At 39.3% G+C, this 12,255-nt stretch overlaps 1 protein-coding gene across 2 annotated transcripts in view; it reads left to right on the forward strand.

The window, feature by feature from the left end:
* SLC25A26 (solute carrier family 25 member 26) overlaps positions 1–12,255 on the forward strand; it is a 138,540-nt gene that overhangs the window by 95,195 nt on the left and 31,090 nt on the right. The window contains exon 6 of one of the 2 annotated variants that reach the window (XM_047840302.1): positions 10,303–10,347. The exons of the other annotated variant lie outside the window; for it this stretch is intronic. Coding sequence (XP_047696258.1) covers positions 10,303–10,347 — 45 coding nt within the window. The remainder of the gene's footprint in view (positions 1–10,302; positions 10,348–12,255) is intronic. 2 annotated transcript variants of the gene reach the window in all.

Genomic DNA, 12,255 nt, shown 5'->3' on the forward strand with positions numbered 1-12,255 from the left:
TCTCTTTGATGGTACAAAGTAGGTTGTTTATGGTTCTTGCCACCTGGGTTTTAAAGCTGTTTTCTGTTAGAAGTAAATAAGCGTTCATTGGAGATATATTTATAATGTGGCTGTCCAAAGCTTTTATTTCCTGGGATGTAGAGACGGTATGTGCATTTTCATCTGACTTTTGACTTAACTAACAAATGAAATGAATGGGATATGTTTTTGTATTTTATTCCCTTTGCGTATGATTGATATTTTCCCCCTTATTAATCAGCTCTCAGAACATCGTTCTAAGAAATATTTGTAAATCACTAGTTCATAAACGGAAAGAGCATTCAGTGAGCTCTGAGCCAGAAGACCTGGATTCTCCTCTAATTCTGCCACCCGCCCTAGTACCTGCCTTCCCTTCCTCCGTTCCTTCACTTTGCCTCATTCACTCGTGTGATTGTTAGTGAGCCCTCTGTGCTGCCAAGCCCTGGGGTGCAGTGAGGAGTAAGCCAGACCCCTCTCCCTTCGTGCCGTTAGCAAGCCGCTGCTCTTTTGTCTTTGGCTCCTCAGCCCCTTCTTCTTTCTTCTGACTGTGCTGTGAACTGGTCAGCGCCACACTGCTGCTCAGCCTCCTTGTCATTTTATGTTCGTGGGGCATCTTCACTTATGCTTTTAGTCCCACTGCATCATTCCGCTGAGGCTGGGGTGGCGGGGAGCGGTCCTGAGAGAGGAAGGTAGGTGAGTGGGGGAGGCAGTCAGGGGGCAAGTGAGCCACCCATGTGGCCCAACCCCTATCCAGACCTATTTTTATTTTTTTTTATGATTCTTTTCAAGTTGTAATTCTGCATTAATGCCCAAAGAATGTAGCTATACAGATGATTTGGATATTTGGTGAGATTATTGCTCCTGGCTTGTCTTTTAAGTTTTATTTGTTTTATTTGTATTCCTTAGAGTTTGGGAGACCATTAATTAGAACATCTTTATTACCGAAAAACGGATTGCTTCAGAAATGGGGAGAACCTGGGTAAATAAGCGTGTACCTCCGTGAACAAGGACATTTGGTAGAATAATAAGAAAAACCATCTACTTTCTCTTGTAGGACTTCTTGAGGGGTTGGTTACTCCTTTTTCCTCCCCCTCTCTCATGCTTGCTGAGGAAAGTGCTAAGCGTGCTGGCTGAACGGGCTGAATGTAATCCTAGGTGAGAAAGCTGAGTGACTCTACGTGCAAATGCCCGCTCTCGCTCGCACACAAAAATCTGAAGAACAACCTGGTTATGTTTTGTAAGGGATTCCAGTTGCTTGAGATTCCAACTGAAAACATCTGTTTCCTGACCCTGTGCCAGAGTTCTAACATCTTGACAGGAATTCTGGTTGTGAAATTTCTCAAGCACCTCCCTCAGCTATATACATACTCTCTGGCTGTTTTCTTAGAAGGCTTAAGTCAACACAACCTAACATATTGGAAACGACACTGAAGAACTGAAAATGAACTTCTTCGTTTGCTTCTTACACAGCGGAAGAAAAGCTCAGGTTTTGTTAACAAGTACCACACTCGTTGCTGAGTGACTATTGTAGGAATTTTGGGGTGATCCACAGTTCATTAAAGAAGCCAATGAAAATAAATGCATCAGTATGTATGTGTGTGTGTGTGTGTGTGTGTGTGTGTGTGCACGCATATGTGTGTGTCTTTATATAAAGATAGATTTTTTTAAACTTCATTACACAAAATGCAAACTTTTAAAAGTATTTCCAACTTTATTTTTTAAGAATCCCAACTGACAAAAATAGTTCATCATTTTAGGTAGGGCACAACTTCTATCTACTTGGGACCTCACAGTTATATTCTGCTCAGTCATACGTGCATTGGTTATCCTCGATACCATAATTCCCCCATGTAAGTACTGTGTGCAGAGCCCTGGAAACAGGATTAAATCTTAATGCAAGTGTTGAACATTTGCTAGGAGTTAGTGTTGAATGGTGTGTTAGAATCAGTTACTTGTGGCGTAAAAGCCGGTGTGATTTTGTGATTTTTTTTTCATTTTGAATGATTTGGTAAATTAAACTTGATACCTAAAAGATGATTTCTTTGCATTTTGATAGACCTGAATATTTTTTTTAATGTAATTTATTGTCAAGTTGGCTAACATACAGTGTATACAGTGTGCTCTTGGCTTTGGGGGTAGATTCCCATGATTCATTGCTTACATACCACATCCAGTGCTCATCCCAACAGGTGCCCTCCTCACTGCCCATCACCCATCCCCCCCCTACCCCATCAACCCTCTGTTTGTTCTCTGTATTTAAGAGTCTCTTATTGGGGCGTCTGGGTGGCTCAGTCGGTTGAGCATCCGACTTCGGCTCAGGTCATGATCTCACAATTCATGGGTTCGAGCCCCGCGTCTGGCTCTGTGCTGACAGCACAGAGCCGGGAGCCTGCTTCCAATTCTCTGTCTCCTTCTCTCTCTGCCCCTCCCCCATTCACACTCTGTCTCTCTCTTCTTCAAAAATAAATAAACATTAAAAAAAAAAAAAAGAGTCTCTTATGGTTTGCTTCCCTCCTTCTGTGTTTGTAACTATTTTTCCCCCTTCCCTTCCCCCATGGTCTTCTGTTAAGTTTCTTAAGTTCCACATATGAGTGAAAACTTACAGTATCTGTCTTTCTCTCTGACTGCCTTATTTCACTTAGCATAATACCCTCCACTTCCATCCACGTTGCTGTAAATGGCAGGATTTCATTCCTTCTCATTGCCAAGCAGTATTCCATTGTATATATAAACCACATCTTTATCCATTCATCAGTTGATGGACATTTGGGCTCTTTCCATAACTTGACTATTGTTGAAAGCAGTGGTATAAACATTGGGGTACGTGTGCCCCTAAGAGGCAGAGGGAATCTCAAGCAGGTTCTGCACTCTCAGCAAGGGAGCCTGACATGACAAACCCACGAACCATGAGATGATGACTTGGGGCGAAAGCAAGAGTTGGATGCTTAGCCGACTGAGCCACCCACACGCCCCTATGCAGTATTTGTCTTTTTGTTACTGGCTTATTTTACTGGTTATAATGTGCCCAGAGTTCACCCATTCTGTAGTATTTGTTAGAATTTCCTTCTTTTTAAGGCTCATATTCCATTGTGTGCGTGTGTACACACATACCATATTTTGTTTATTTATTGATGGACAGGTGGACACTTAGGTTGCTTCCACCTTTGGGTTGTGGTGGAACCACATAGGCTGCTTTGAACATAAATGTTCAAATACCTCTCTGAGACCTTGCTTTCAGTCCTTTTGGGTGTATACCCAGAAATGGAATTGCTGGATCATATGAAATTCTATTTTGCCCTGTTGTTTTCCAAATGGCTCTGTCATTGTACATTCCCACCAACAGTGTGCAAAGGGCTCAGTTTCTCCATATCCTTGCCCATACTTGTTCCTTTCTTTTCTTTTTTTTTTTTTTTCCTTTGATGGTAGTTTCCTAATGGGTGCGAGGTGATATTTCACTGTGGTTTTGATTTGCATTTCTGTAATGATTAGTACTGTTGAACATCTTTTCACACGATTTTGGGCTGTTTGTAAAACTTTTCAAGACAAATGTCTACTGAAATCTTTGCCCATTTAGAAATTAGGTTTTTGTTGTTGTTGAGCTGTAGGAGTTTTTTAACTCCTCAATCTTAACCTTATGTTCTGAATCTTAATCTCTTATCAAATACCTGATATACAGATCTTTTTTTGTCATTCTGTAGGTTGCCTTTTAATCTAGTGATTGTGTACTCTGATGTACAAAAGCTTTAAATTTTGGTGTAGTCCCATTTGTCTAGTTTTACTTTTGTTGCTTGTGCTTTTAGTGTCCTATCCCAGAAAGCACTGCCAAATACACTGTCACGAAAGTTCTCCCCTATGTTTTCTTTAACAAGTTTTATAGTTTTATGTCTTGCATTTGGATGTTTGATCCATTTTGAGTTAATTTTTTATATGGTGTAATGTAAGGGTCCAACTTTATTCTTTTGCATGTGTATATCTAGTTTCCTTAGCACTATGTTTTAAAGATACTTTTTTTTAATGTTTGTTTTTCAGAGAGAGAGAGAGAGAGAGAGAGCGTGGGCAGGGGATGGCGGAGAGAGGGAGACACAAAATGACACAAAATCCGAAGCAGGCTCCAGGCTCTGAGCTCTCAGCACAGAGCCCCATACAGGGCTCAGACTCACCAAGTGTGAGATCATGACCTGAGCTGAAGTCGGACGCCTAACCGACTGAGCCACCCAGGTGCCCCAGCACTATTTGTTGAAGAAGAGAATACCCTCCCACTGTCCTGGCACCCTTGTCAAAGACCATTTGATTATGTATATGCTAGGGGTCATTTCTTGGCTCTCTGTTCCATTGATTTGTATGTCTTGATGCCACTGCCACATCGTTTTGCTTACTGTGGCTTTGTACTATGAAATTATGAAATATGAGACTTGAACTTCCTTCTTTTTTTAAAGACAATGACTTTTGGCTACTTGGTGTCTCTTAACAATTCATATGAATTTTAGGATGAATTTTATTGATGCTACAGATGTCATTGGGATTTTTCTTAGTAGCACCTTTTGATAAGCAAAAGTTTTAAAATTTGATGTAATCTGATTTTTCAGTTTTGAGAAATTTTATGATTATTGCTTCTTATGTTCTAAGAAATCTCCTCTTACTTCCAGGTCGCCAAGATACTCTGGTCTGTTTTCTTTTAAAAGTTTTATAGGTTTAGCTTTTATTTTTAAGTCAGTGGTTCATCCTGCATTAATTTGTGTATATGGTTATGAGGTTGGGGGTCATGTTTCATTTTTATGCATATAGATATCTAGCTGTTCCAGAATTATTTATTGAAAATACTGTTTTTGAACTGTTTTCTTTTGTTTGGTCTGTGCTTAAGCCTGTTGTCCTGATGATTATCCTGAGAACTGTGTCTTTATAGTACTTCTTGAAATCAAATTGTGTTGGTCTCCTAGGATTTGGTGTGATTTTTCAATATTATTTTAGCTATTCTTGGTCTTTGGCATTGTCAGGTAACTTTTAGAATCAGCTTGTGTGTGTGTGTGTGTGTGTGTGTGTGTGTGTGTGTGTGTGTGTGTGTGTGTTTTAAAGAAAACCGGCTGGGATTATATTTGGGATTTCATTGAAATTATAGATTATTTGGCAGATGATAGATGTATTCTGTATTTTTTTATTTTTATTTAATTTCTCATAAAAATATTTGGTCACTTAAATACATAGGTCCTACAAGTCTTCTGTTAACTCTTTTCCCCAGTTGAATTTTAATTCACCTTTAAACAGATTTTTTTTTTTTTAAACATTTGTTTTTCACTAATTTGCTGCTAGCATTTAGGGATTTTGTTGCTTTATTTTCTTTCTTCTTCTTCTTCTTTTTTTTTTTTTTTTTGTATATTGATTCCTTAAGATTCTTCAGAATTTTCAGCATGCCTAAATCATGTCATTTTGATAATGACAGCTTCCTTCCAAATTTTCTGCTTTTTTTCTTTTTCTTGCCAGTTATACTGACTAGAACCTCCAGTGTAGTGTTGAACAGAATTGAGAACAGACATCTTTGCTGTGTTCATGATCTTAAGAGGAAAGCATTCAGTCTTTCACCACAAAGAACGGTGTTTGTGTGTGTGTGTATGTATACATATATATATACACGTGTATGTATACACATATGTGTATACATACATATGTATGTATATATACGTGTATATACATACATATGTATGTGTATGTATATATGTATATATATATATATAGGAGGATTCTGTAGAAAGCAGAGAAAGAACACATAATCACTACCTTCAGTGCCAAAATTCACTAAGGATATGCTGTGCCTAGCACATGGAGTTAATGATTGGTGATATCCTCAAAGCTCCTGGCTGAGTTCTAAAAGATTTACTTAAGAATCAAACTGCTCACATGCATCTCCTTTTCTTTATTAGATTTTGATGCCCTTTTGTCCACTTTGTGCTTTTTTGGAAAGATGTTTTAGGACTTACAGGATCTCTTATAAACCTCAGGAATAATTAACTTAAAATTTTTCCTAATTTTAGGTTAATTTCCGTTATTAGGTAGATGTTCTATTCTTTATATACAGTGCACATAAGTGGATAATGGCTGTTCAGTTGAAAAATCAATGTGTGTTTACTGTTAGAATTCGTTGCTGTCAAATGCTAGCTAGCACTAGACCAGCTTTAAATGGCTGTCACTTTTTTTAATTTAAAAATTTGGAACAATAGTTACTTTGAGGCGCAAGGTTTCTTCAGCTTGATTTGTCCTTTGTTACCCTTGGGGTGAATGGTAAAAGGCACAGCCTATTTAAGAGGAGAATGGCTTCGTTAGCAATGCAACACTGAAGTGGAAAACCCTAAATCAATCACAAAAATTTGGACCTTGTCACACAGCCAAAAGGAGAATCTCTTTGGGTCACTTGGAGGGTCCCTTGAAAATTGGAATGGGCCAGTTCTTGGACCCATTGTGATATCCATAGCAGGCCTACCAATCCCATGCTGTATGAATCTTTCTAATTTGAGATCTTAGCAAAAAGTTTAATTTTTTTGTTTCTTTTATTGCTAGAGAATTTGGGGTTATTTCTGCCAAGGTACAATAGCTTTCACAGCTTTTAAAACATACTTTTTTATTCTTATGATTCCTAGATCACTCATGATAGTAGTGTATTCATTTGTAGCTTATAATCAAGTCTTATTTTTAAGAAAGTGTTATGCTGATACGACTTTTCCACGGAAAAATAGAATTTTGGTGGTAAATAATACCTTAGATATCATTATCTTTGTATCACCTTGGTTTGTTATAAATCACTTCATTACTTTTTAAGGACCATAAGATGAGGGACACTTGTTTTAAGATCACAAGGCTCAAAGCATTGATTGGCTTCAGTGATGATTCTAGTCCACTACTTAATCAGAGATGAAGCATGTTCGTAATGTAATTTTGTACATTCTCTATTTCATTAGTAATGGCCAACACTTCTTCCCCTGCTCACCACACCTATATTTGATTTTGTCTACTTCAGCTGGAATCCTCACATGCTCTCTTGTATAGAATTATTACTGTGTTTATTACTGAGTGGAGTCCATGTCGAATTTTAGCAGGTTTCTGTCTCTCTGCATCTGCCTCTTTGATGGGAGCTGAGTTTACTGCGCTCGCTTATTAGTGCCCTGGGTCGTAACAACCTTATTCAAACAAAACATCTTAAATGGAGGCATTAAAAAGGTCACAACAGTGAGGCATTTTGTAACTTTCAGAGCAATAAAATGAGTATGTTGTGTTTTGGAATATAAGACCTCTGAGTGCAGCTATTCATTTTCTACATCTATAAAACGTTTCGGAATAACAGCTTACATCTGTTTGGGGTTTAAAATTCCACGTTTTGAAGAAACATCGCTGTTATGTAACTCCAAACCAGATTCGGGGAGGGAGTGAGCTCTTTGATAGGCCCGTGTTCTCGGGCAGCCTGGAGAAGTGTTTGTTTTAGCTGTGGAGCACTGTTTGCTGGCGGCCCTCCTTCCGCATGCATGCAGCACATTTTCATTGTTGTTTGTTCCTCTCGTAAACGACCGAAAGCATTCGATAGGATCTTGACTTGAAGAATATTTGAAAAATTTTTACACATCAGGAGTTGATCTTACAAGGGATATTTCACTACCAGAAACCAGAAATAAATTTAATTATTTAAGCGTTTACAGCACATTTAATCACCTTAGGCTGTCAGTTAATCTTGTTTTAGAGAGTAAATTGGGGTTTACTGTCGGCTCACTTTTTAAGGTAAATACCCAGTGGAATAGTTTGGCCATTCCAACTGTATGACTTTTACATTACTTCTTTAAATTTGAAGGAACAATTTAATGAATAACATTTAATAGAGGAAAATGGGCAAAATGTACATCAACAGGATTCAAAATCTATTATTATTTTTTTAAGTACCAAAAAAGTGCCGGTAACATACAATGAAGTTTTACAGGTTATTTTAATCAAGAAGTAAAGAATGCTACCATGGACCATTACAATAAGTTGTAAGGCCTTTTTTTCTTCTTATTAATGTGGAATATTTACATTCTTATTAAAATGTGAAACACTTACATTAGGGAGGGGAGAGTACAAAGAAGAAAATTAAAGTCACTATCATCCTAGTACCTGTTACAGCCCTCTTGCGTGTTTTATTACACACTATAAATTTTTTTGAAATTTAGAAAAGCTTTTAGAAAACTAATATGTAGTCAGTTTGGGTTGGGGGGCTTGATAGTTAATTGAAAATGCAGCACTTTAGTTTCAGAATGGACGTTTTGTCAGGTGCTTTCACATTTTGGTGACAACAAAAACTAAACTAAATGTCACCCCTGTTGTGGAATTTTGACATCCAGGGTGGGGTGCTGCCTACTCTGAAGACAGCCAACTTCTCTGAGATTCTACTCTGTCAGCCTAAACTAGACTGTTGCCGTCATTTTTTTTTTCTTACTGCCATTTCCTGCCTGAGCAGAAGATAGATCTTTTTTTCTGTGTCCACTCTCAAACTCAGGGCCATCGTTTACTCCAGCAGAGTAAAGGCAAATGATACTAGACTTGTAATTTGTGATTAAATGGAAATACTTCAGAAGTAATTTAATGCCCTTGATTCGTGTGAAGGTAACTGTCCGTTAATGCCTTCAGAATCGTGGTCTCTACCACACACACCCTTCACGGACTCACACACCCATATGCATATTGACACTGTCCAAAGTCCACGTTTTACTCTCTCCTTTCAAGTGAGTACAGAAAACATCACTGCCTTTTTGACCAGTGATGGGATGTCATCAAGACTAGTGGGTGGTGTTCACTGGAATTGAGGTATTTTTGTCTTAGGAAATAGGGAGGTGTGGTTCTGTTTTCCAATTTTAGAAAATGTCATTGAAAGCAAACAGGTTGTGCTGTGGGTGAATTTATGTGCAGTAAATGCACTGAGAGGTGTTTCAGGCAGAGTAGCAGACGGGGCTGTGGAGTCAGATTGTCTTGGCTTCTTAGGGTATCTTCAGTCAAGTTATACAGCATCCCCGAACGTCCTCTTCACCTGTAACATGGGGAGAGTAATAATATCTACCCGTCTCACAGGGTTGTTGTGATGTGTGAAATAAAGCTTAGGAAGTGCTTATTAGCACAGTGCCTGATACATGAGAAGTGCTTGGTCATTCTAGCACGTATTGCTGTCCACATGACTGCAAACACTCACTGTGAGTGCGCTGGCTGTCTTCAGTGTCACGCTTGGCTACTGCAGATGACTCCTCTCCCTGCCTCCCGTGGGGACTGGCCGGCCCTCAGGCTCAGTTGTGCTCTTGGGCCCCTGCACTGCTGACATGCTGTGCTTTCCCACCGCCACACTGGCCTGTTCCTCCTTCCCTGTTTCTCCACTTCCTCCTGTAAGTGGCTCTGTGGCCTCCTCTCTGGTTTCCTGCCTGCTCTTTCCCTCCGCCTGCCTCCCCTCTCTATCCCTTTGTACTCTCCTGCTCCTCCTCCCCTTCCCTCTCCCTCTCTTCCTTTCTTCTCCTCTCCCTCTGGGCCTCTCCTTCTCTCCCTTTTCACCTCTCTTCTCCTCTCCCCTTCTTTTCTTCCCTTCCCTTCCTTTTCTCTCCCATCCTGCTCTGCACCCCACCCCCGTCTCCTCCTCCCCCAGTCTTGCTCCCTCTCCCTGTTTGTCTGTTTTTTTCAGTTTTTAAATGTTTTTATTTAATTTTGACAGAGTGAGAGAGGTGGTGGGGGGGAGGGGTAGAGAGAGAGGGAATCTGAAGCAGGCTCCAGGCTCCCAGCTGTCAGCCTAGAGCCCAGCGTGGGGCTTGAATTCATGAACTGTGAGATCGTGACCTGATCGGACACTCAACTGACTCAGCCACCCAGGCTCACCTCCCTGTTTCTATTTTAAACCCCAACATTTGGCCCGCTAAGGAGTAGACAGCTCTGGTTCTGCAGAAAAATGTCAAGTCTTTAAAGTCCTTATTGCTTGTGATAGGAAATATTTGTTTTGTCATTTCAGTAGCCAGATCTCTGTACTGTGTTTCTCTTTCTGTTTCAAAAGGGTTTCAGACCATCATTTTATGTCCCTTGGGTTCAAAAAGTTAGTAGAACTCTACAGGCAGTTACAGCTTAACTCTTTTTCTGAAAACTGTATATACTGCACCTATAAATTTATGTTAGTTTTGTTATACACATAAAGTTAAAATGAACCAAGTCTTATAAATAATAATTATAGGTTCATATAGTAGGGCTAGGCAAACTCTGATCTTTCCCGCCTAATTTATTTGATTTTTTTTTTTTTCTCTTCAGATTCCTTTCTCATTGGTCCAGTTTCCCTTGTGGGAGTCCTTAAAAGTAAGTTTTCCAATCTTCGTATAAAATTTCTGCCTGATTCACACACATGCCCACCATTTTCAGTGTGGAATAGTAGAATAGAATATTGACTGGCAGTTTAAAAACTCAAAATTGTTGATAGTTGAAAATACTTATTGTGTGTGATTTATATGCCAGTTCAGCCTTTTAAACTTGTTCTCTCTGTGATACTGGAAAATCAGCACAGCAGGCATGACTGAAATGCATGGATGTTAAGAAAAAACTTGGCTTTACTTCCTTCTCTACTGCAACCCTTTTTCTACCTGGTGGAATTCTGTTTCATTCTGTGTGTGCGTGCGTGTGTGTAGAGGCCAAGGAATAACAAGGTGGGTAAATGGACAGAAATAAAGGTCCCGAGTATTTGCAGGCTGGGAGCAGCAGAGGCCTGGATTCTGAAGGTCCGTTCCATCTCTGCTGTTCACCCCAGCCAGCTGGGGACCCCGAGGGAGAACAGAATGTTGTGAGTTGTGAGTCAGCCTCAGGGAAGGTCACTCATGTGTTTAAAGACAAATAGTTAGGTGAATTTTTAAAAGCCTGTGTTTAAAACAGGCAAAAATGTTAATGAGTTTTTTTTCCCCCCATCTTCTGGGGCGATGATTTTGAAAATTGTGTGTCATGATATGGATTGTGTGGCTATTTGACAGCATTTTAAGGACTCTAATGCGAAAGGAAATATTAGAGAACATCTCGTGGTAAGCGTAAGTCTTATTTCGTACAGCCTCAGTGTTGCTTGCACACGCACACACACCTCTCTCTCTCGGGTTGCGACGGAAAATGTGCATAATGGTCAAAAGAATTTGAAAGCCCTTGTTCAACTGAAAATGGCTTATAGCAGACCAAACTGTAAAATGGCAAACTCTCTAGGTGGGCATTTGATAATACAAAGGGTAAAATCATTACTCTCATAATTGGATGGAATTAGTAACCAAAGCATGCTCATACAAAATGTGTTTTGAAAAGTAAAAAATAGATATATTTGAACTCTGAGGTTGTATGCTAAGGATAATAAGATGAGGTAAAACATGACTCGTAAAAAAGACAACCTGGAATATTAAATATTGAGAAATATTTCTTAGGAGTGATCTGCTTTTAAATAGCACAGCTTAGTTTATATCTATGTACTTTGTATAATCGTTTCTTGGGTCTTTTGTTGTCATTTTTGTTTTTACCATTTTCTGCGTGGTGCGTGCTGAGAATGGGTTCTTGGGCAGTGTTTCTGGGCATGACGTAACAGCTGTCCACTGAGAAGGCCACATTCCACGAGCATAACAGCTCTCCTCTTCTGTTTCTGACGGAAGAGCAGTGGAGCCGACAGCTGTCCAGGAAACAAGACTCACTTTATTAGCGCCTCAATAACCAGCATTCACACAGCACACTCACACCCGTACAGCCCTATCTTTGCATAGGAATGTTTTGAGGCCCAAAGAGGGAAAAAGCATGAGGTTTATTTCTTTTCAGTATTAAGGACATTTGTAGTATTCTAGCTAGTTAAGAAATGTCTAGAATTTTTCAGAGTAATCATAGATAATAAAGTTACACCTTAACAGTTGTCTTTGAGCAAATGTTAAAATGCTATCTTTTTCTTTTTTCTTTTAAAGTTTGGTTTATTGAGTAATTTTGATACCGGAAAATTCACCCTTTGTGAATGTACATTTTTATGCATTTTGACAAATGACTTGTGACTACCACCGTAACCCAAATCCAGAATATTTGTAGTTTTCCCTTTTCCAGAATATTTTATAAATACAGTCGTACTATGTATCTTTTGTGCCTTGTCTCATTTCACTGAATATGCTTTTGAGGCACGTTCATATTTTTGCCTGTAGCAGAAGTTACTTCCTTTGCGTCACTGAGTAGTGTCCCGTTGTATGGAGGTCTGCAGTAGGGTTT

Source organism: Prionailurus viverrinus, chromosome A2 (assembly GCF_022837055.1).
Source record: "Prionailurus viverrinus isolate Anna chromosome A2, UM_Priviv_1.0, whole genome shotgun sequence".
NCBI lineage: Eukaryota > Metazoa > Chordata > Mammalia > Carnivora > Felidae > Prionailurus > Prionailurus viverrinus.